This window comes from Zonotrichia albicollis, chromosome 4, assembly GCF_047830755.1.
Source record: "Zonotrichia albicollis isolate bZonAlb1 chromosome 4, bZonAlb1.hap1, whole genome shotgun sequence".
NCBI lineage: Eukaryota > Metazoa > Chordata > Aves > Passeriformes > Passerellidae > Zonotrichia > Zonotrichia albicollis.
Genome location: NC_133822.1, coordinates 15,421,795 through 15,447,634, shown reverse-complemented (window position 1 = coordinate 15,447,634; position 25,840 = coordinate 15,421,795). Strand labels below are relative to the sequence as shown.

At 40.1% G+C, this 25,840-nt stretch overlaps 1 protein-coding gene across 8 annotated transcripts in view; it reads left to right on the top strand.

Moving 5' to 3' along the window:
• The window catches only part of CACNA1C (calcium voltage-gated channel subunit alpha1 C), a 451,825-nt gene that overhangs the window by 267,505 nt on the left and 158,480 nt on the right, over window positions 1-25,840 (top strand). For all 8 annotated transcript variants that reach the window (XM_074540180.1, XM_074540173.1, XM_074540179.1 and 5 more), the window contains exons 6-7: window positions 20,236-20,397; window positions 21,999-22,195. In XM_074540180.1, the coding sequence (XP_074396281.1) occupies window positions 20,236-20,397; window positions 21,999-22,195 (359 nt within the window). The remainder of the gene's footprint in view (window positions 1-20,235; window positions 20,398-21,998; window positions 22,196-25,840) is intronic.

Sequence of the window (25,840 nt, the reverse complement as noted above, 5' to 3'; positions counted from 1 at the left end):
TAAGTAATACCGCTGTTTTCTTCTCAGCTGTATCTGTGGTGTGACATGCAGCAGGGGTAATTTTTGTAACAGTTTTGGAGACAGAGCATGATACAGATTATTTTTGGTGTGTGGGGGAAGATTTTTTTCAAATGTATGTATTTGTGATAAGCATGACATTAATCAAAGGATGACCAAAGCAGAGCTGAAAATCAATGGAAGTCTCATGGTATGTCAAGTCTGATTGTGCAACCTTTTTAAATAATGAAAGGGGAAGATCCAGGGGGTTTGTGATGTCAAGCATGAAATCTTTTAAATGGTGAAGTTTGGTATTATAAATTCTTGACTTTGATGGAAATTCTGTACGGTCATGGGCGTTGCTTTTGGAGGGAAAGGAACTTTTTCATTAAAATTGAATTTTCTTCTTTATATGTGATGTTCAGATCAAGAGAACTGGAAACAGTTTAGAAGCAACAGAATACAGGACAATGACATGCTACCTTCTCTGTTAGTCTGATTTGCTTAAATTATTTGTAATGCCTCTGAGAAAGTCCTCAAGCAGCCTTTCATAGTCTTTCATCCCTTTTCTTGTTTGCAATGAAGCTATGAGTAACTAAGACTGGGAGTTCCATTGTGGAGGTGGAATATGGACACGACCATGTGGGAAAATTATATCATTTGGCTTTAGAGTTTGTTATGGATGGGACCTGTTTACCTTATGGACAGAGAGGTGATTGAAAACTGTCATTGGTTTCCACGATTATAGCAAAGAGAGATGTAGTGAGCAGAAAATGAGTTAATCTTTTCCAGAATAGCTGTAGGAAGCACTTTATTTATTTTTATTTATTTTTATTTGAGGATCTTGTTAGACTGGTATCTTAAAGTACTTCAAACCTTAGTCATGCGAAAACCTTGTGTTGAGTTGCCGTAAACTGCGGTATCAGTTGTACTGATACAGACTGAGCTTGGCTGTGTGCTCAGTGCTCTTGGAGGGCTTGAGGAAGCTGAGGGAACCAAGCCTGACACAGTTCATGTCCAATCTCAATCCCAGCATAGACTAACAGGCCATTTGTGAGTTTTCTCATCAAGGAGTATTTAATTTGTACTAGAGCAGAGCCAGGGAGCCTGGTGCAGACTAACAAACACTTGGTCTAGACAATAAAATGCAGTGTGAAGCAAGCAAACCATCAACTTCATCTGACAAGATATCTGCTATTAATCTTTCTGGTTCTGACTAAGGACATATTTGCTAAACCAGGCTTCCTGGGGGCCAGCATGGCTTTAAAATGCCTACTGAGATCTGTAGCTAATGCAGCCTCAATCTTGACTGGGCATTTTTTAATTGTACAAATGCCTGTTGATTAGCCTAGAATAGATGTTATCGCATCCATATGTATTAGAGCATAACTTTTCTCATGAGGCCTTTTAGATAAGATTGCCTAAGCTAACCATAAATAGCACATTACAGGATTGCATTCTTACATAAGTTTAGTGCAGAGGTTTAGAAGTCAAGTCTCAGGTCCCATTCAAGTTCTGTCCCTGAGGCATCATAAACACCAGTGGGTGAGTTACCAACATTGCACTTGCCGTGCTTTGCCATTTATAAAGATATGCTTTTTTGCTTCCTTGCCCTTCCAAAATGCAGAAGGCTTTCCCCCTGTAAGGAAAAAAGCCAGCACAGATTTGTCCTAAAATTACATGGGTGTAACATACGCTGCAATTCCTTCTCGCTTAACAGACTCTGTATGGAAGCAGCAGCTCTTTAGTAAGAGGGGATGCTCTGGGTCACTGGCAGCTGCCTTCTGCATGGAAATTCCAACATCTGCTGCTTGGCTTGAGGTCCAGATCTAACTACCACTATTTGGAAAAAAAGTGTGTAAAGCACAATGATTCCTATAAAACTAATTTTTGAAACACGTGGTGAATTTTTGCATTCAAATCTTATACTCATTAGAATTGGTCTTGGGAAATAGCTTGTCTGAGGTGGAGAGGTTGGCTTGCAGCATGGAATAATTTTTTCTGAGTCACAAGGAGTTTATGGGGATTTTTTTGTCTCTGGCTCAATCCATAGGAAATAATCCAATTTAAGTGGGACATGTTTTGTATTCAGGTTCATGCATTTAAAGACCTGTCTCAGCATATAGAAAGTTTCCAATAAGTTTGGTTTGAGGTGGGGAAAAGACATATTAATTTCCCTCTGAAGTAAATCACTGGTGTCTGCATTTTGCAGATTGAGAGCTGGAAACAAAAGTTCAAGATTTAACACTTCTAAAAGTGGCTTCTAATTATTTATGTCTCCTATTGGCTATCAGTGCTAGATTTAGGTCAACACAACAATCCAACAGCTTCAGATAGATGGGTAGAGGATATTAAGAGTTCACAGTCCCTTTTCCCAAGTTCCATGCATGCTTAATTCCTGGACTTGGCTGTCTCTTGCCAGTGAATATCTCAACCAAGAAATGGGGGCCTGTCCGTGCAGTAAGTGGTTCATGTGCAAGCAAAGCTGGCTCACCCATGGGCAGACAAGCTAAAAGGTACCTTTGACCATCTTTGCTAGGATCAAACTGTCCAAGGCCCCAGATTACATTAGTGCCTCCTAAAATCAAAAGGGTTTGAGATCATGAGTTCAACAAAGCCTGAAGACTACATCTGGATGATGGTTGTGGGCACATCAAAATTTCATAATTTTTAAGAGAACAGATGACACTTTTATGCTTTGTGGTTATGTGGACATTCACAAGACCGCTTGTCATAAGGAAGAAAACAAGACATTTTGTTCAAAAGATAGGACAGACTTTTTTTATCCATGTCACAGAAAATAACTGTACCATCACAGGAAAAGCCTTCAAAGGAACTGAATTCAAAGTGTTTGGGTTCCCAGTACAACTTTAAAAAAATAGTGTTAAGTATTTACACATTTCCAAGAAACTCCACAGGGATCAATTGGATTTGGTTTGAGGGGATTTTGTGTTAGATTCTTTTTTAAATACGTTTGAATTCTTTTCCAGAAAACTTAATTTGGAGTCAGAGGTACAGTTCTTATGTGTGAGGTGTATAGCAGAGCAGTAGATTAGATATACTTCCCACAGCTGTCATCCCACAGCTGGCCTTTGCTTTGTGTACAGAATAGAGTTTGAGCTAATTAAGAAAACTTTTTTTTCCCCTACAACATTTTTTAAGTCCTACTGCCTCTGGAAAAGGGGTCCACACTGGGTTCTTCTAGGCTGGCATTAGTATGTAGATGAATGGTGATTATTTTGCAAAGCACACGGATTATTTTGGTTTCATTGTAGTAAAGTCACTTTTGAAAATGACATCGTTGATACCCAGGCCAGATTTCATTGTTCAACTCTTCTGTTACTGCCATATTAACACAGTTCTTGCAGTGCACACTTTATTTTGGTTGCTGAAAGAACTTTACTGCTACAGTACCAAAGCAGTCTCCTTGTAAGGAAAACTTCACACGTGCTTTAGAGCATCTGTCTTGATGTGGGGCTTTAAGATCAATAGAGTGGTTAGAGAAAGGAGAGAGAAGAAAAACAATTCCCTTGATGGACATAAGTAGACAAGTGCAAAATCAGCATGTCAACCAAAACTTAATCACTTTAGTGTCTTGGAAACTTACCCAGTATCTCCTTTGGCAGGAGTGTAAAGTATTGTAAAGCTTTCTAGGGACAGAATCTAGTCAGCCCTTTTGTGCTATGAGTTTTCTGTTGATTACTCTTCTCTCTTGGTTTTATGTTATTACATATTTTAAAACCTGTTTTAAACATTCTATGCTTCAGGAGGGCAAAAAGAAACATCCAATTGGGCAATGAAGAAGCATGATCCAATTAAAGAGGAAAATCACTCCTGACTATTGGAAAGGGCAATAAGTTACTCCTACGCATGCTAGCTCACGCCCTTGTAATTTATAAAATTCCATTTCTATCACCTTTATTCGTGCTGATAATTATATCACCTCATACATTCTGTTCATTCTCTTTATGTTGTACTTTGTCTTAATGTAATTGCATTTTTGCCACTGGTTATTGCCTATCTGATATTTGCCAGACTTAATTGATAAGCTCTCCTAGACAATTTGGAACTCATATGATTTTTGAGTAGCTGCTGTGCTCCATATTTGTGTTTTGAACAAGATCCTCTGCTGACAACACAGATTTATGTGGGCAGAAGATCCTGCTACTCTTAATGAAGCTAGAGAGGAAACTTGACTGTTCCACTGGAACAAAAACTTGCCATGATGTCTTTTTTTTTTTTTTTTTTTTTTTTTAAACCACAGAAAGCTAAGCTTGTGATGTGTTCAAGCTTTACTGGAGTCTTGTAGCAGGAGATTTACTCCAAGGCAGTGTAGGTACCTCTCTAGCACCAGTGCTTACACCGTCTGCTGGAGATGCAGCAATTGTATAACAGGGAAAGAGAGCAAAAGGACCTAAGGCAAACCCTCCCCATGACAATGCAATGTCCTTCTGTTAGTGACACAGCAGCATGTAACTGGCAGAGTACATTTTTGAATTAAATAAGACCAGAATTTTCATGTGTGAATGCCTACAGAGGACTACATTTATGTGTATTTAAATAATTAAATAGAGCACATACTTTTTCAAAATGATGCTTATATTTCAGTCCATGGTTACTCTGAGTTTATGAGAAAATTGGGCTCATTCAGACAAGGTGGATGAAAAATTTAGACATTTTTAGATTTTGGTCTGTCTCATTACAATTAGTAATCTGCCCTGAAATGCTCTATTAAAATCTACAATGCTTTCTCAGTCTCAGCAATGTTCTGTACCCCATATTTATTGCAGAGTTTTCTCATTGCCACAGAGAGAAATTCTCTCTTATCCCAAAGTCTCTGGCATATATAAAAATATTTCTTTGAGGTTTGCAACAGGTAGGAAAGTATTCTACCTTTCCTTGCAATGTCCTGGTAGATCTGAGCCATCCAGGTCCATAATGCCACATTCACCACATATGGCAATGAAGATGAGAAGTAAAATACATCCTGAGGGCTCTATGGGGAGAGGAAAGGTTTTGCTCATTTGAAAGATGCTGGATTGGCAAAGTCACCCAGTTGTCTTTATTGTCAATTTGCTATATTATTGCATGTAGATGAAGCAAGGAAATCACAGGTGTGATAGGACTGGATTTTTTCCTCTCTAGGTGTTTTTGTGTGTGGGACTGCCTAAATATATGTGTGTGCTAAATCGCAATCAGGTTTTTGTGGAGAAGTAAGAGTAAAAGCTTTCAAATACTTACAAGATATTGAGGTTTTAGTCTGTATTTTCCAATGGTGACTGTTCCTAACACTAAGACTGGAAATATTTTTCTCCTACTTTTCAAGGGATGTGTTCTAATCTAATAATTTGAAATCACAGGGGAATTCTGTCTGTATAGGCTCATAATTCAGTGATACTTCCCCCTGAAAGAAAAATATGGGGGAACGTTTGTAGCAAAATACAGAGTAGCTTACAGAGTTTAAGACAGCGGAGGCATTTCAGAACCACCATGCTCATCTTTCTAATGTAAGACTAAGAAACTGCTCTATCTCATCTTTGATTCCAGGACTTGGAATTTGCTATTGAATGATTTATAGTAAAATGGGTCTTTGATGCTTGTTGCCCCATGAGAAGAGCTCTTAATGCTGTGAGATAGAAACTCATACTATAACAGAGACTTTGCCTTCCACTACACCTGATTTAGAGGGAGTGTACTTAACTGGGGGGAACAGCTTCAACATTTTCTATCTTGCATAATCCTTGTACACCTGAATTATCCTAGAAGCCAAATTGAACTTGTTTGTAGTTGAAACATCCTCAGAGCCTCTTTGCTTGGTGTGTGTAGAAGGCTGGGCCAGTTAGGAAGGATCAAGCACAATGCAGAGGGCCCAGCTCCTGCTGCAGGCACTCTGCCTCTGGAACCTTCCATTCTGCCTGGGCTGTGTAAAGCAGGGAGATCAAAATGGGGATGCTTAACCACCCTCAGATGTTCCTTCCCAAGGAAAGCACAATATTCTCATCTGTAGCATGATTCCAACTGGAGTTTGCCAAACCACTTTGCTGGAGGGTGACAGGACCTAGAGCAGCCCGAGATGTTGGCTCTGTCTCTCTCTATATCTCAATGTGCAGTGGTGACATTCACCCTAGTCCATCCCAGGCTCTTGACTGTGTGGCCTGGGATTGCCCTCCTCTTTCCCAGCCACTGAGACAGCACACTAAACCCATTACAATTATTTCATTTTGCAGCTGTTGAAACAAAGCACGTCCAATGCAATTATCTGGTTTGCATTCAGGATTCTTTTTTTTTTTTCAGTGCCCAATCAAACTTTTCAACTGTAATTTCTCATTATTTTCTGTTCTGTGAGAGAAAATTAACACCATGACATAGAGTTGAGGAAATAATGTAATTGAGGTAACAAACACAGAGAATTCAAGGAACCCAAAGTGGCATCTCTTTTGATAACTGTGTGGTTTTGGAATATGGCAAAGAAATGTTGAGCCATTGACTGTTTCTATATGTTGAACAGCAGGCATTAAGTCTTAAGGAAATGCTAACTGGTGTAAGGAAGACCACTTTTAGAATTGATTTTTAACGTGTGTATGCTTTTGGAATGGACTTTTAAAATGTATATACTTCTAGCAATGTACGGTTGACAGGTGTGTCTTGCATGTGATTTGCATTTATTCACTGTCAGTGGGGGAGCAAGGGACTTAAATCTGCCCTCCTGAGGTTATGCTGTGGCCCACACACCAGGGCAGGATTGTGGCTTGCCTTCAGTGGGAGGACATAGGAGAAGTGGTCTGATCAGAGCTCCCAAGTGTGAAAGGTCTGTGTGTAGGAACTAAATACGGTAAGCTGTATAAGGAGGAAATCCTTATTAGGATCCTTACTTAACAGTTTACTGCTACCAAACCTACAAGATAAAGGTCCTTGACAACACAGGGAATTACATCATATGCATTTAGGCAAAATTTGACTTCCAGATATTAGTTCTGCCTTATATTTTGCTGTTGTTACTTTAAATAATGTCAGTTTTTGCCAAAAAATCTTCCTTTTCTCTTGAGGTCCAGAAGCTGTAGCTTCTCAGGCAGATCCCTGAAGTTCTCCTTCATTCTTCAGCAAGACTTCTTAACCCTCTGTGCCACCTCTCCAGCACATACAGAACCATGAGAGGACAAGTTGCACCACCTTTCCCATGTCCTTGCCTCGCTGTTTTTAATCTCAAGTGGCCAATTTGTTTTGCTTTCATTACAAATGGGGAGGGAGTGGATTAGAAAGGATAGAACAGTCTGAACTAAATGTCCTCATTAGGCTTGTTTCTTCGTGGTTAACTGCAAGCTCCACACATGCTTGCAAGTCCCTTATTTACTTAGGTCACTGTTACTCAAGGGAGTAATTTGATTCCAGCCTAGCATCTCCCTTAGGTATAGGGGATCATCCCTGTGAGTAGGAATTACACAACCAGGAATCAAAGCCTGCTTCCCTGAGAGGTACAGCCTGCAAAATTATGTAATTTATGGCAGAAGAAGCTAAGTCTGTGTGGCAGTAGCAAAGAGGGGTTCGTCTTGCTAAGGATAATTACTCACAGGGGCACATTGTTCCTTCATAAAGATTTCTGTCATATTTAAGGAATGCCAATGAAAACAGGGAAATATTTATTTGATCTTGTCTATGCAGCTCTTTTAAAAATAACACTGACTACAAATCTACCTAATAACCGCCTCAGCTTTTATCCTACGAGTTACTGTGCATGCTGGCATGATTATTCAGCGTGTCTTCACAACAGAAAAAAATCCCAATATCATAATATGGGACCACATCAGGGTGTAGGCAGCCCCTTCCAAAAGAAGAAAACAAACTGCATGCTGACATCAAAGAACAGACAGGGAGATAGTAAAAAACCTCTCTTGGCTTAGTAAGAGAATTTCCAGAAGGGCTCTGGATGGATCAGACATTTCTAGTACCTTTTTTGCATTCTTCAAGCAATGCCCAGAGTTATTCAGATTGGGTGTAGGGCACAGGTCTGAAAGGGAGGCCATGTCACTAAGATGCTTGTCCTGAAGCATCTAAAAATCTAAGAATGCCATCTGCTGTCTCCTCAGAACAGTTTGCATTGTATCTGTACAGGTTGTAGCTAACTGGTACAAACAGGAATATGTTGGGTTCCCAGTTGCTCACTTGTAATTTCTGGCTGCTTCTCTCACCACCTTGGGGAGGAAAGATTTGGATGTTCCTCATCAAAGTAGGAAGGGCATGATCTGCTTTGGGTGTTTGTTATGTTCTCTCCCAGATGATACCTCTACTGTATCTGGTGCTGTCCCAAGCTTACAACAAATGTCATTACATACTTTGATTTCAGTTGGCTGAATTTTGCATTGCTTATTAATTTAAGATCTTGTAAGCAGTGATCTGATGTCCTTTGTTCATTTTCTCTGGTTACTCTGTGTCTATTAATGTGTTGCTGCCCTGATGGGACTTTTTGGCTTTCTCTTTCTCATTCTGTCCCAAGGATGTGACTGGCACACACCCACTGGGTAGCAGTCAACTCAAAAGTGGGACACAGGAGAGTTCCTAGGTTTTGCTCAGGACACAAGATGGTACATGGATGTTCCGTGACTCTGGGCATCAATTGAATTACTTCTGTCTGTCCAAGCCTTCAAAAAGCCTTGTTGGATGCCTGTGGTCCTTGTTGTGATTTTCACAGAGCATTATTAAAATATCAGCAAAGCACACAGCAGCAGACCAGTCAGATAGTGCTCTCAACCAGTGAATGCATTTTAAGCCTGCCAATTTATTTTTCAGTAATAGTCTGAATTTATAATAATATTGCATCTTGTTCAAGTGCTATAGTAGGAAAAAAAAAAAAAACAACAAAAAACCCCACCAAATAATGAATTAAATACAGGCAGAGATGAGGGAATAATTTTTAAGTTTCAATGTCTACACAAATCTATAGGAGAACCTCCCTCTTCTCTTTAATGTAGATTTCTCTGAAATTAGGTACTGCCTTCATTGTGTCTGCTTGCTATTGCTGTGCTAGATGAGAGCACAAGCATGTTGGCTGGTATGAACAACTAATAAACTTCTCAATGCTTAAGATGTTCACTGGTGGAGCAAACTTGCTGTTCTGATCATGGGAAAGTATGGAAATGAGAGCCCACCTAACCTGCCCAGTCTTTTAACTTTTTATCTAAGTTTTCCTTGTGCCAAGGAAAAGGGAAGGAGATCAGACATCTTTCTTAATCTCCTTTTTTTCCAGAAGCAAATCCAATTCCTGTTTAACACATGTAACAATAACTTATCCCATATGTGTTTTGCCCTTTGTTGCAACTATTTTTTATGAGTTCAGTTGCTGTGCCTTTTATTTTTTCAGTTTTCGATTATCTTCTGCTGGTTTGCCCTGCCACATCAATCACAATTTAGAAAACATCTGCTAACCCTCTGCAAAGAATCTTTTTTTCAATTTCTGTACTGCTAAAGCTGCTCAACAGTTTTACATCAGAAGCATTTTTTGACAGAATATAGCTCACGGGATAAAAGAAATAGAAGAAATTATAAAAACTCTATTTTTGTCACTTCTTTCCATAGGCCTTACTAAGTGTTGTTTTCTTTAGCAGTGGAAATGGCTATAGAAATTCAATTTTTTTACAGGATTACAAAACATGCTCTCTAAACTTTCTTCATGCATCTCATCTTTCAGCTACACCCCCTCCTTGCAGAGGGCTGAGGCAGTGGTGTGAGAACTGGGGCATATCAAATGCTATACATCCCAGGAGTATAATATCTTAGGGGTGGTTATTTTCTATTATTGCTCACACATTAAGCTAGCAGCCTGTCTGACATTTCTCTTTTTTTTTTTTTTATTCTCACATTGGTTGTTGGAGTTGGTGATTGGTTTGGGGTTTTTTTCACTGCAATAAGTTGTAAAGGACTTTGCTGCAATTGGCAGTTTCTTGAAGGTTGTTGTACATTGGCTTTTATTTGTACTGAAAATTACCAACGGATAAAGTTCCTTTTAATCAGGTTTGATGGCTTGATCAAAAGTCAAATCAATACATCCAGGTATGAATAAACACAGGCTTTACAAAGACCTGTTCTAAATCTAACAGTTTTGGTTTTTAAGATGAACAGCACCCAATGAAAGAATTTAGCATTGAGTCTCACCCTTCCCCTCACAATATAGCTGAAAATTTAAACTCAAGTCTTTAGCCCACCTATTGCTTTTCATATTCCAGTGCTGACATTATTTCACTTTAAAAATTTACTTTGGAGGAAGTCAGATTACTCTCAGATTTATATTTGTAGATTTCTGTATCTGTTAAGAATTTTATTTAGCTAATCAGGTTACAGCAGGAGAGCCTTATGATTCCCCCTTGACAGCTTATTATATGTAAAAGGAAATTTTAAAAAATAAATGTTTAATTCCAGTGCATTCTAGCAACACACAGTCTGTACAAAAAGCCTTTGAACTGTGCAAGTTGTAAAAAGAGTTGCAAAGAAAGCAAGCACCAATAAAAAACCATTCTTTCTTCTGAAAAATATAACTTTGTGAAAATGGCAACCATTAATTTTTCTGTCCAAACATACTGGGGCTGTCTAGTGAGCTAAAAGACGTTTTGGTTATTATATCAGAGAGCTTTTTTTTTCCCCCAAGCATTTTATTATCTGATGTGTGCAAGAAGAGTTTCAAGTCTAATCAGGTTCATAAAAATCAAAAGCAATAGTCTCACTAATGTGGAAGAAGAAAGAAAGCTGGAGTTTTAGGTATTCTGAGAGGGAACTGATTAACCACTGAGTTGATAAGTCCCTAAATCCACTCTTTTTTCTTAAAACTAAGAGTCAGAGTTGCTCAGATTTGTCTGGCCATGTCTTTTTTTTTTCAGTTGTTTAGGAAGAGAAAACAAATCCCACTTGTGCATCAAGGCAGTAACACAACAATGATCACACATTGTGGGGTTTGCATTAGCTCTTTAATTATCTGATCAGGTAGATTTCTATTGTTAGATTCTCAAAATTCTCCTAGAAACCCTCTATGAGAGTGACTTGAAAATGCCACACTGTCTCTCCAGAGCTCAGTCCCATCTGTGCTCATTAAACACTATTCTACCTTGAGAGCTTGGGTCAATTTTCCTCTCCAGGGCTATATAGCCTATTATTTGTCACATTCAGTGCTGTACTTCTTCACAGGCATCTAAAGAGAAAGTTCTAGATTTTATCCAATATTTTGTTGTAATCCTTCTATCATGAGAAGTTCAAACTTTGTGCAGCCAAAAGTAAAGCCACTTGTAAGTAAACTTAGTAAGCCACTTGTTGTTTGCTGGAGCATTTAACCTGCAAGAAGATCAATTTCTTTCATCAATATATTTTTCTCCACATAGTAAAAAGCTGTAATCTTATAATCCCCGGCTGGACTTCTACATTTACAGAATCCCTGTTAACATTTGTTAACTTTCAAGCTTTTGCCTTTTCTAAACCTGTTCACAAGTGATGAGTTAGAACATCTGGAGAAGGACATCAAACAAATAAAATACTCTTTATTATTTATAATAGTGAAAGGAGGCTAATGACCACTTAGCTGAGGAATTCTGTCAATAAACTGTAGAAATGTTAACAATTTTATAAAGGTGTTTGTAACCCAAATGTCATTAATCTTCAATTCAAGTGATTGAGACCCAATTGCTTTGAGTCCATTTCTGCTACCATGAGGCTTTAGCACTTCAGGTTTTCCAAGTTCCTTTTCGCAAAACTATTTCCTTAGGACATGTGTTAGCACAGTTTTTTCAGAGCTGCATACAACAGCACTTGACATCCTGAAACAAGGCTTTTCCATCATTATCTGAGTTCAGAGGTTGTTTAACTCTTGGCTTGGATTTTGTTTTTATGCTCACCTGACCAGACTGAAGACAGAACATCATGTTGACATGTTCCTACTCAAGTTTTCTGACTGAATCCAGTGGCATGGGACTAGACCAAAATTTCCCCCTGTAAATATTGTTCCCTGTCACAGCTGTTCTTGCATATGAAGAAATTTTAAAAAATAGAAATATGATGGGTCATTCACTGAGAACTGGAGCAGTCCTGGCCAGACTGTCTTTGGGGTTGGATAGCTCTGTAGGAAGGGGAGCCAAGAAAAATTCTTCCTGTGGTTCTTCAGAATGGGTAAGAACAGATAAAACCTTTACAGTGACCCCATAAACGGTTTTCTCAGTCCATGATCATCCTGTCAGCAGAAAATCAAAGCTATTTCCTAGGAAATAGTGACAGCTGATCCTTGCTGGCCTAGGAACTGCCAGGGCTCCTGAAGGCCTTTGCCTGCCTTAACTTTAGTTCATCTTCAGAAGTCTCTGTCTGGCAGAGAGCATTTGACCTCAACCTCCCCACTCTGTGTAAGACTGCTTGGCAGCACACTGTGGTCTTTGTTCAGAACAGCTTTGGAGTTTGCTCACTGAACTTCATTTTGGTTTTGCTCAAGATGGCCTTTTTTCTGTAATGTGGAATTTTTTGTAGGCACTCAGTTGCTGCTTTTCTCTCCATGTTCTTCCTCTATATTCAGGTAGCTGCATAAGAGGGACACCACACCATTTCTGCGTTTGATTTTTTTACATTTAAAGTCTGAAGATCTTGCCTGGATCTCATCCTCAACTGAACTGAGCTAAAATCAAATGGTTAGAGAGTGAGGCTGAACTTACTGGAGCTATCTCTTATGTTGGCACTGGAAAGATGAAGAAAATCTTTTTAGTCATCAAGCAACTTTATAAGAAAGTGGACAATTACATACCTTGAAGAAAAGGCTACTAAAAAAAGTTAAAGCCCCCCGGAGGAGAGAGGGATGCTTCTGTGAGTGGTAGTTGAGGTCTCTTCCTGCAGAGTCCAGGAGCCCAAGCCATGTGTGCATTTGTCCAAGCATCCTCCTCAAGCTGGGGCTGTGTGGCCCCCCTGCTCAGGACAGGCTGCACTGTCTGCCTCAGTCAGGTCCCTCTGGCAGGCAGAGGATGCTCAAGCTGAACTTCCCAAGGGAAAAGGATCCAGAAAGAAGAGCTGGGGTTTTGTTGTGGCTTTTGGTTTTGTTCTGCTGATCCTTTCTCGCCTCAAAGGATGAGGCAAGGGTGGTATTGCAAGACCTGGCAAACATAAAGCAATTGTATTCACATCCACATGCCCATGTGCACAAAGCCCCTTGTGTGTAACTATTTGGGTTTGAGAAGTCAATGAAGACATGGTTTGAAAATGCATGAATAAGAACATCATGAGCAGATGCCAAAACTTTCTTTTTTCTATTTTTTTACAGCACATGGTTTTGAATTGAGTGCTTGTATATGTTTAAAAGGCATTGCCTACTCAAAAGTAGTCACCTTGCAGCTTGAAATTTTTCTTTCTTATTTCTTTTTACATCAACTAGTTTTCTGTCCTGTGTTTTGTCTTTCCTTACTGTTCCAAGACCTTCCCTATTATTCTTGAAATATAAATGACATCTGCAGCCCCAGGAATGCTGGGCTACACCCACAGAATTTACTTTATCTAGCAATCTGCCACTAACATTTTGAGAATCCAGCAAGACAGAAAAAGACTACCTCCCCAAACTGCTATTGTACAGTTGTCCTTAAATGAACTGTATTATATGATTTCCCTTTGCAACACTGGTGAAGAGAGTCCTCAATATTTTTTTCTCACAAATCATTGTAGATCTACTTATCTAAGATATCTTGCCATGACTGTGGATCTTTTTGTGCTAAAACTGTCTGTTGTTTTCCAGGCTTCCTTTGATATTGCTATAAAACCTTTCATATTTATGAATATTTAATATTTTTCAATTTTCTTAGCCAATGTCTACATTTATTAAGTGATAAACATCCACTTTGGGAAATATTACTGGTTATATTGCTTGTGCTTTGGAAATAGAACTGTAGTGGCAGTCTCTCAGTGCATTGTCAGAAATAAATGTGATTTGTGGGTAGACCTTGCTCGTGGCTGGGGACGGTGCATCAGCTCCACCACTTCAGAGTGGTTCCCAGAAGTGATCTGACTCAGGCCCTGTGCTGAGTCACAAATCCTCCCCTGCTTCCTCCTTGCTTGCACAAAGTAGTAGTTTTCTTCTGAACTGTATTAGGAGAAAAAGAATTGCTTCCCACACCCCTGGTACTGCCTTAAGTATGAAAATGTGTATTTTTGTGTGTATAAGAAGGCAGAGGAGGGATGGCCTTCTCCTTTCCCTTTTATTCCTGCTCACTTCTAGGAGGTCATTTATATGAGATTGTGCCTGCTCATAGCCCTGGTTCAGGCACCCCATGGTGTGGGCAAAATATATCCCTGAAAAACCAATGGAAGAGTAGACTCAGAGTAAACTGAACTACTAATATGATGGAACAGGAAACTGCCCTGTCCAGTAAACCAAGCTTGATCCAAAATTGAAGACACATGAAAATTGTGAGAGGGCTCTGCTTGGCAAGGCCTGAATGTTAGTTCTGAGCCAAACATCCTAAGAATGTCCTAAGCTTTGCCTGCAGAACTCAGTCATGACATGGCCCTTCCAAAGCAGGCAGAGCCCAGAAAATGGGCTCAGATGAAGGGAAACTCAAACTGAAAGGTGCAGTGTTTGAGTGTCCGAACACACTGCCCACCCCTTGGACAAAAGCTGCCAGCTGCTGATAATTGCCACGGCACTCCTAATGTCCAAATAGCTCCAAAAATGCATTAACTGCTTCAAGAGCAGGGCTCTTGATCACTGAATGTCCTTGCAATAAAATAAATTGTAATGTTGGTGGTCGGGATGAGATCTAAAAAGCCTTTGGAAAGTTAAGAAATCACAGCCCCTGGTGTGGTCAGTGAGGATGAGGAGGGGCGGGGCAGCCCCAGGTGTGGTCAGGGAGGATGAGGAGGGCCCGGCCCTGCTCAGGGCTGCTTTCAGGCAGGTTCCTGTACCTGCTGGAGGGAGTGAGCCCCGGGAATCTCCCAAAGGACGACAGTGACAGCATCTGCAGGGCAGGGGGCACACCTGGGTGCTCCTGGGTCATTGCTCAGGTGTGCAAAGGGACAATCCCTGAGCCCCAGGGCCGTGCAGAGAGGGGAGCAGCACACCTGAGCAGGTGGGGGTGCAGGGAAATTCCTTTTAGATTAATTTCTTTCTTTCATCTTCCTAATCCCATTCCAGTGCCCTCAGTCCCTTCCTAGTGTGCCCCAGTGACCTCAGAGTTTGATGGGAAAGTGATTTGAGAGGAAATTTTATTTTCCATTATTGTCTGTGTTTAAATTGGAGGGGATCCCCTTCACCTGTGATTTTAATGGCATCAGTTGAAAGAAAACCGACCTTTCCCATGATTTAAAGGTATTACTTGAAGAGGAATTGTTGTTTTCTAGTTTAAATGGAAGGGGATAACCTTTCTGATGCTATTTTACAGATTTGAGTTGAGGGAAACTCATCATCATCTTAAGGCTTAAATTGCAAGGGAATCCCTGTTTTCCCTTTGCTTTAAGGGTTTAAATTCTGAGGAAATCTTCCTTTTCCAATATTTGAAGTATTTAAATAGAGTGGGAAAGGGAAGAAAAAGAGAGAGGAAAAATGGCAGGAAATGTGAGGTGAAAAAGGAGAGGAAAAAGGGCACCAAATATGAAGGGTACAAAAGGACAGGAAACCTAAGGGGAAAAGGGTGAGAAATGTGAGGTAATCAACACTCATGCACTAATTAATTGGGAATTTATGAACACTGTGCACCAAAGAAGAGATGTTATCTTTTTGAGAAAAAAACTGGCAAAATCAGCATCAGAAAGATTTTTCAGGTCTGAAAGTTCACAGTCTTGAAAAAAATAGGCAAGTTAGGTGTTTCTAAGAATTGTCTTACTTTTTATAGGCATGTCTTTCTTGAGAGGAATTGTTTATTAGCAAACCCACCATTCATTTCCTTGGATATGTTTCACAATGCAACAATGCCAAGTGTGTTTTAGCAGCTGGGTCTTTTTCTTGTGCCATCTTGCTAAACATTGGTTGAAATCCAAAAGAGCTTGTAAGTACACAATGGGATATGTAGGTAATCCCATTGCTTTAGGTGCAGACATTCACTTGCTCAAAGATAAAGCACATTCTTCAATAACTGCCTGAATCGATGAGACAGCAACCAGCCCCTCTCATCATCTTCCTGAGAGAAAAACACAGCATCATATAATAGCTCTAAAACACCTGCAGCAGCCCTAAAAGTGCATCTCCCACAGCTTTGAGAAAGATCAATGTTACTTGGTATAAGAGTTTTTCCTTTATTCTTCCATAGTCTCTCTTCTTTCCAGCTGTATTCTAAACTTTTGGGTTAGTGCAGAGCTAAAAAGGGCTTGACCTGGTATAAAAAGCAATGGTTTTCCCATGTAATAAATATTTAAAATGTTTTATCAGTGTAAATAAATGCTAAATTCTGTGAACCCAGGGAACAGCATTAACATGTTTTGCTTGCTGAAACATTTATGGAATCACTGTCAGCCAACAGAACAGAGCCAAGAGGATTTTTTTAAAGGTAAACTGAAGTGCTTTTAAAATAAATACTAAGAGTTGTTTAAGATCTTCAATTATTAACAGATGCAAAGTGTGGGTTGAAAAAGTGCAAACAATTCCTTTCGTTGCACTTTCCCTAATCCCTGTGCAGCTCTGTGTCCAGCCTGCAGTGAGCTCCTCAAGGCAGATGCTTCATCTTAACAGATGTCTGCAGAGAGTCCAGCACAAAACCAAGTAGATTTAGAATGCCAAATATTTGAAAACCCTTTATTTTTATATTTACTTTTCAGTACTTCAGTTCAAGACCCCGTGTTTATGGTTGGCCAGGGCTGACATTGCCATCCTCTGCAAACAGCACTGTAAAAACTTGGCTCTGCTGTAGAAAGCAGTTATTGGCATCACCACCTTTAAATCCAGAGGTCAGCTCTGCAGTCTGATCAGGTCACCAGGCACTCTGATTTAATTATGATTATCAGCTGCACAGCTCATTGCTAGGACTGCAATCCTTACCTCCATAAGTGAGAAAAAAATGCCAAAGATATGCAATGGTGTGAACACCCATGTGGGGTGATACCTATGTATTGCATCATGGAAAGATTAAGAGCATACATGAGCTAGGACAGAGAAATCATTCTTTTCTAAGCTAAACTCTCTTTTCTTCCCCTGCACAGTGAAAGAGCCCATAAAAGTGTAGAAAATTTTCACCACTGGTTAGAAAAGTCTTTGTGGCTGCTTATAAGGGGGTGGTTCTCCTGGATTTACTCTGATCAGGAATGCATCTGCACCTCTGGAGTTTCAGAACAACAATTTGATGTGTTTTGAAGCGTGTGAGGTTTTTATTAAAAAAGTGGCTCTGTTCCATATACCCATGGCTCCTCCCCTGTCCTTTACCCCCTCCTCATCCCCTCTCCCAGTTCTCCCTTTTGCCAGTACAAGGAGTTTTCTGAGTGTCTGTGCATGGTTCCTTGTGCCATTCCTTGCAGCAGCTCTGTGCTGCCTGACAGAATAAAGCAATTTGCAGGCAGCAGCTGTGTTGCTGCAATGAGCTCAACCAACAGTGTGGGGGTCAACAATCAGCCTGCTGATGTGCATGGGTCTCTTGCCCCTCTGCAGATAGCATCTATTACATCTCCTGGGGGCATTTGTAAAGTTGCCACATGATGTTTTTTAGCTTTTAGAAACTCTCTGAATACTTTGATGGTAACGTATTTAAGTCTGCCAATTACTGGAATCATCTGGATTTAAAAACAGGCTATGCCCTAAAGGGATACTGCACAGCACACACATCAATTCATGCTAAAAGCATTCCGTACCTCATGTCCTCTTCAAAGCAGGCTTATTATCCTCAAGAAGCTTTTCTCTAAGCTGGCTGAAGGTGCCGTACATCTTCTGGTGGTACATGCTCTCCTCGACCATCTAAACATCATCTCAGCTTTATGGTGCAAACTTTTGTTTTCACAAACAGTGCTTTGTTAACACAAAGGGCATTGCTTTGTGCAGATATTATCTTCTCTGGACATCTGCAGTAGGCTGAAGCACTTTAATGGTGTTAATGAAGCTGGTTTTAAAATGAGAGAGCTTTAATGTTCATCGTTTTGTCTGTCCTCAGTACCCTCTCAAGAGTACTGGGTATAACCTACAATGAATGTTAAAATTAATTAATAATAATAATTAAGGGTAAATTACATAAAACCTGGTGTTAGAACTCTTAACCTCATAAGCTTGGCTACATTTTGGATTAACAAGACTGCAAAAGTCACTGAAATGGGAGGCCTTTATTTGCTTTTGTGAAGATTTATTTGAATCAACAACTATTTCAGTCTGCAAAGTTTGTGCGGGTTTTTTTTAAGGTTTGCAGCCATCTGTAGTCCTTTAACTTTCTTGTACTGTTGTGCATTGTTTGGGAGAAGGTGAGACATTGTTTTAATTTTCTGGGGAATGTAACATTCCTGACCAATGCAAAGAATTGGAGCAATGCTGGTGTTGACTGCACTTCATTTTTGGTGCATATTTAGAATTAGTAGACTGAAAGATGTGGGCATTTAGAGGGAACGGCTGACTGCCTCATGTAAACACAGCAATTTTTTTTTCCCCCCAGAGATATTGCCTACTGAGAAAAGCACCCAGAGGCAACTGAGCAAGCAGAGTGGCCCACTCTTGTGCAGGACGTTTTGATGCTGTCAGTAATGTAATTCATGTAGGAGTCTCTGTGAGAGCCAGAATGTTTCATGCTGAATGGCACTGCCTCTGGATAAATAGCTGAACCACCTGTAGACACCTAAAAAAGTGTTCTGACATCTGAGAGATGTTAGAATCCAGCCTGTATTTGCTAGCAGCAGTGAGGGAGGCTGCTGGCCAGGGCAGCTGATGCCACATTTGGTTGTCTCTGCTGTGTTCCATCACAGCTGTGGAGCAAAGGCAGTCTCAGCCTTAGCTGTAAGCTGATAAGTGGATTGTCTTCAAGGGAAAGTGCTTGTCAAGAGATGTGTCATCCTCATTAGAGAGTATTTAAATTAGTTTGGGAGAAAAAGAAAAAAAAAGTCTAAGGTCTTAGATGATAGATTTTAAAAGTTATTAGTTATCACAAGCTCTCTTGGCAAATGTATAACAGACATTTACAACTCATGAATCACATTTTTCAAAAATCACAGCTAATACCAACTTCTCTGAGGAGATGACAGCATTTGCAGGAGACATTAATGACTTCTGGCTCTCAGTCATTGCAAAATCATGAGCTTGTAATTGTTCTGATCTGGCTATTTGTAGACTATAGATTTCTAGAGGTCTCTCAATACTTCCATCATTAATAACTTGCCAGTGACAGAGATTGCCATCATTCTTACTCAAAGTCATAACTTTAAGATCTTTGTAAATGCAAATCCTTACTAAAGGCTTATGAGGCTGGCTTTATTATTCTGGTTTTACAAAATGAGGGGAAGGAGACAGAGGGAGGCACATGAATCTGCAGCTTGAGTCAAGTGCATCTGAGGGTACAGCTGCTTAGTGATTTTGAAAACTTGCCTACAAGTCACCTTTCCTGGGCCATTCTGGCAATATTTGCCTTGCTCATGATTAGGACTTTCAACCTTAACAATCATGTAATCATATTTTGCTCATATCCATTTCTGGGCAGCCTCTTTTAAAAGGTGATCCATAAATTTTGGGACCAAACGAGCACTGGTGGTTCTGACTCTCCCTCCGTTGAGAGTGAAGTTAGCTGAGGTGGATGTGGGGCACAGGAAGATCCTAAAATGGCTGAGAGCTCTCATTCAATATGGGTTTGGTGGTCCTTGGGCATCTCAGGTTCTGTCTGGGCCTGGATTGACTTCTGGAAGCCCCCAGTGTCAGAGCAGGGACTTCAGTTTGCCACCTCTCCCCATGCTCTGGAGTGCAGCTCTGAGCACCCCAGCATTTGCCCTCTCCTGTATCACCGTTCTTGTCCCTCTTCAGGCCTGGCTGTTCCTTGGTTTTCCGCTGCTTTAACTCTCCTCAGTACCTTGTGTGCAACACCTTAACTCTGCTTTTCATCAGCATGGGGGTATTTTGGTGACAGGTAAGGTAATACCTGTTTCACTTTGGTCTGTGATCTGGAAGCAGTGATAAATTCTTGAAATGTTGGGGGTCTTCTGGAGGGAGGTAATCTGTAAATGTACATCTTTGCATCATCAAGATAATGAGTTCAGGTGAGGGGGAAAATAAAACTGAAACACTACTGTGCAATTTATAGCCTCTCTGAATTTTGTTCTCTTGCTAATAAGTGCTTCCTTCTGTTCTCTCTGCAGGTCTCCAGGTGGTTTTAAATTCAATTATCAAGGCCATGGTCCCTTTGTTGCATATTGCCCTGCTGGTGCTGTTTGTCATTATTATCTACGCCATCATTGGACTGGAGTTATTCATGGGGAAGATGCACAAGACCTGCTACCATGTGCAAGGGGGACTGATAGGTAAGGGGAGCACACAAAAACAGACTGCATTTTCAGAGGGAGGTTTCTCCCATGTGTGACAGAGCATTTCTTCTGGCACAGGAGATGTGTGGCTGTTGCTCAGTGTTTATGTACTTCTTAGGGGTTTCACAATTTCATTGCTGCAGATTGAGCTACACAGGACATGGTGTCACAGAAATGCACACCTCATATATTTTATTATTAATGCCATAGACAAATGCATCTTTGTTTTAAACCAGTATCATTGTAAAGGAACACAATTCAGGGTAGTACCTTTTTATTTAGTCACAGGCTCCAACTTTGATTAAAAGGGCAACCAGAAACCAAATAAAATCATATTAATGGGAAGAAAATTTTTACATCAAATCCATCACAAAATTTATTTATTTCATATTATTTGCAGAAAGAAATATTCACATTTCAAAACAATTCAGTTGCACTGTCACTCATGTAACCATCTGTTAATTTTAGTTTGATTTATTGATCTTGAACAGCAAATATTTCTCATGTGGTAGAGGATATTAATGCCTAGTACCCAGCTCAGCTCATAAGAAAACAATGTACAGCAGGAAATTTTTTCAGAAATTCTGCATTTTCTGCTTTTATAATGTTGGCAGATTTCATTTTCTGGACATGATGCTAGAACTATAATGAGCTGTCACTGTGGTTTGCATCTTTAAAGTGGGTGCATTTTTCTCCATTCTGTCTGGAAGTATTTACATTACAGCATCTAATTCTGATATTACTGTTTCTGGCATTCTTTCGTGATCAGAATGTGATAACAATTTTGGAAAATTACATTGTTTACCATATAACAAGATGAGAAGCAAACATAATTACCCATTCCCCTACACATACTTGCATCTGTTAAAAATGCAGTACTAAGACGTGAAATGTGTATATTTTTAAAAAATTACATTCCAGAAGTTACTGTGCTTATAAAAATGTTCTCTGGAGCATTCTTTATATACCAAAGCATTTAGTTTGCTTGGTCGTATAGATTGTTAGGTCTTTGAAAACACCTGTACAGAATAAGGGGTGGATAACCAAGCAGCACTCTTAGAGTTTCTGAGTGCCACTAGGCTACTGATAGAATGCCATTCATCATGTAAATGCCGAAAGAGCAGAGTGCAGACACTCCCTGCTGTAATTCAGCGGTGGCCCAGTGCCACACCAGCCTGTCTGCTGCAGGGGCTCAGCCTCCTCCAGCAGTGCCAGCCGGGGCTGTGCCGCCCACATGAACCCAGACGCCAGGTGGCTGCAGCAGGGGAACGCTGGCCATGACACTCAGCCTAATGAAACATGATAGCCTTGATCTGATGCTCCCTGTCATGCTGAAAGGCATGAATTCTTCCTCGCAGGAGGGTGTGCTTTGGTGGGCAAAGAAGTTCATCTCTGTTTTGACTATAAAATTTGACAGCTTGGCTATTATTTTTTGCAAAAAGAAAGTGAAGCTCGACAGCGAGCAGTTGCCTGTGTATTCCTGAGAAATCTGTCAAACTCACTGTGAAATACATTTGTTGAAATCTGATATCCTTCACTTGCTTCTCAGTGTGCCAAATGGTTTCCTTCAGCTGTTTTCTCCCCTTCTCTCCTTTAAGATACACCTGCAGAAGATGATCCGTCCCCGTGTGCCCCCCAGTCTGCCCACGGGCGGCAGTGTCAGAACGGCACCGAGTGCAAGGCGGGCTGGGAGGGACCCAAGCATGGCATTACCAACTTTGACAATTTTGCTTTTGCCATGCTCACGGTGTTTCAGTGCATCACCATGGAGGGCTGGACAGATGTGCTCTACTGGGTACGTATCCGAAAATGCCGGGCTGAGTCCTGCTCGTGCTCACAGCTCTGTTGAAACTTGGGGGCTTTAGCTTTCTTGCTTGTTCTCTAGAGTGAAGGCATGGTTGCTAGCATGGAGCTTGAATTAACTCAGCTTACTGCTCAGTAAAGTGGAGGGGTTCTCTGGTGCAATGAAATCAAATGTAAATGTTGACTTTCCATTGATGTTTTAATTTTGAATTATAGTAGATGGCTTATTTATTTGGAGGTTTGCAATGAACATTGGTTGAGGAGAAAGTCATTGAAAGACCCTCTCTGCAGTAGTGAAACATCTTGTATATCTCCAGATTACTGATGTAGAAGAATTTGTAACATACAGCCATGTGCTCTGCCCACGGCATTTGTGTCACAAAGGCACTGCACTGATCAGCTCATGGGTTCTATAAGAAAGGCCTCACAAATTCCAGCAGTGTACTCCTGATTATAACTTTTGCCATAGTAGAATTTATTCTAATGATATCAGTTCTGATACTGGTATCAATCATGCTCTTATGTTTAGTCAAAATATGATATTTTGACTAATAGGCTACAGGACAAGATGAGTCTCCATTTGACTACAAGTGGAGACTCATCTTGTCCTGTAGTCTAATTCTGGACATTTCCTCAGCTTTAATTTGTACCTTTTAATTCCTGATGTATTGGGAAATTCACTGCAATACAACTATACTGCAGGAGTTAATATCAGGTTTAGCTTTCATCAGTAAATCATAGATAAATGTGCTTCTGGATGCAGCTCTGGCCATCAGCTTTTGCAGCAGTATGTCATGACCTAGGGCTTTCATTCATACACAGCACAGTCCTGTCTGTGTAAGACTGACCCAGACTCACACCAACTTTTAAGTCTGGCATGTCATGACACACCTGGATCTCCAGATGGTAGGATGTGTTAAAATGCAGGATGCAGTTTGACACGAGAAGGCTCAGAGCACACAAAAGGATAATCTGGACTGAGGCAGCTTGCACTGTTAGTCAACAAGCTTCTCTCTTAGACATGAGCCCAAAGCTGCCTTCTACCCACAAGTGATTTAGAGTTTGCAAGATTTCCCTTTGAAGATTTAGCTTATCTGCCAAGAATGGTCTCTGTGTGGAACAGCTAGAAGTTGTCTCTTTATCTTCTTAAGCTTAGATTAGAATAGTGACTATAGCTTCCTTTTAATGCCTGAGATAAAGGGCAGAGATCAAACCACAAGGGGAGTCTGGGGCTTAGAGAGAAAAAAATTGCCATTACCAGAAAAGAGGGTATAAATTAATAAAATAATGAAGAGCAGAAATTAAAGTCAGAAGATAAACTGGGCAAAATTGCTCCACAATTCAACTATGGCTACATATAACATACCTGCCTTTTACCATATTTAGCTCCTATTTCTCTGTGATGTGTGTGATGGAGAGGATTTATTTACAGGGAAGTGGGAGAGAGTAAATGATATTAGAAGAAGAAAGGAAAATATTTTTGGCCCTGTATACTATTCACATTTGTGAAACCTCTCCACACATTATCATCAGTTTCTCCAGAGACATGTGCTGTGAAAGACCCTTCCAATTCCCACCCTTTAGGGCCCATGTGTCATTTTCATGACTTGATATGAATCATGTTTAACTCATTATCAGTTATCTAATAACAGGAGCCAAAAGTTTATACTCCCTTCCAAGAGATTTTCTACCATGACTGCAGCAGACAGTCTGATTTTATGGTGTCCCTGCAGCAAACTGGGTTTTAGTTGTTGGCTTTTGTTTGGTATTCAGCCAGCTTCTTTTTTTTCACTGACTTTCTGAGATGGTTTTTTTTTTTTTTTTTTCCCTAATGGAGACAGAATGCTGAACTTAGACCTTAAATTACTACAGATAGATGGTCGTTACATGATAGATGGTCATTTTTAGGGGCATGCATATAGTGAGCCTTTTAGATGATGGTACTGTTAGAATGCTTGCTTTGGGAAGAGCAGAAATATTTATCATCAGTTCCCAGTTATTCCTAGACAAGATTACAAAAGATAAGAGTTAACACTGCAGAAAAAAATATCAGTAATTGAGGAGAAGGGAATTTATTTAATAAAGAAAAAAAAAAGTGTCACCTATGTTTAAAGACCACAAAATACAAAATTTGAGTAAATACCTGAACATCTGAACTGGCAGACATTCTTGGTGAAGCTGCTGGAAACAATCCTAAGAATACAATTGTCCCATCTGACTTTTTCCCCTTTGTGCTATATTGGCAAAGCATCCAGAACTCGGCTCTGATCAGTGTTTGCCTTTTGGTGAGGGAGGTGCCTGAAGTGTTTCCTTCTGCAGAGGGGTCTGTGCCATGCTGGGAGCAGGTGCTGCTGGGGCACCTACTGCAGGACACACCTAGGAGAAACACTGCTGCTTTTATATTTATATGTAGAAACAGTCTCTAAACCCTCACACTGCCATTTCATGCAATTTCCAACCATATTTATTGTGGTTTATCCAGTCAGATCTAGAGTCCATGAGAAGGGCATTCCAGCTTAATTTAGCCAGATCAAAAGGAAGAGTACTCTGCATAGTAAAGGATAGAAAAGATGCAATATTTCAGTTGCTGGAGGAAGAATTTCAGTGAGGTAGGATAAAAATATCTACCTTAAACTTACTGTGAGCCACTGTTTCCTTACTGCAGTCTGACTCATCCACAACTTTATTCCCTGGTCTTTGCCTTTTTGGCTGAGGAAGAGTGGACTTGTCATAGATAACCCATTGAGAGCTGCATCTCCACAGGGTGCAGAGATAGGAGGCTATTCTCTTCTCAGCTCTGAAAAATCTCCTGAAACCACAGTGAGGTCACAAAAATTAAATTTTGCTTTATAAGGGAGTAAATCTGCAGTTATTTAAATTAGAAATACAGAGTTTGTTGTCCATTTTAAACTGAAAGTACAGATTGAAAAAGAGTGTAAGAAAATTTTGGCTGCAAATTGGACAGTTTTGCAGGCAAAAATTTTAGGTGATGATTTTCAGAGGCCATTCATTATACTTAACAATGTAAGCTAATGAGCTAATATTTAAAAGTGCTGAGATTTCAAAGCTCAAGCAGACTGTCAAGTTCTTAGCTCCTCTGCAATTCAGGGTACATAACAAGGTTTGAATCTGGGGTCCTGCTGGGGTCAATGGCAAATTTCTCATTAATTTCTAAAGGTCAGGATGTCACTTTGTATTTTGCAAAATCTTGATCACGCTGTTGAGATTTCTCGCATGCAGTCATAGTACAATGTGAGGACTTACAGATGCCTAATCAGAACCTTGGTATCTGTTGAGATTGGTCTTCCAAGGACATATATGTAGATGCAGAGAGTTTTCTTTGCTCCCTTATTAAACCTGAAAATGTGTGCCTGACCTGAAACTCAGCAGAACAACAGATAAAGCTCTGGGCTGAATTACTTGGCTGGAAGTGTTGAAACAATGGAGCAATTCCCTTGCTTTGTGCTTTTCTAGAAGTGCTTCTCAATTATATCTTCTTATTTTATTAAAAAAAAAACACAACTCAAATTTTGACAGATTCCTAGATCTCTGCATTCCTCCCAGTGAGAATGGAGGGAGCTTAGCACATTTCAGCATGTTGCCCTGAAAAAAAAGTAGTCATTTCATGAAAGCGATG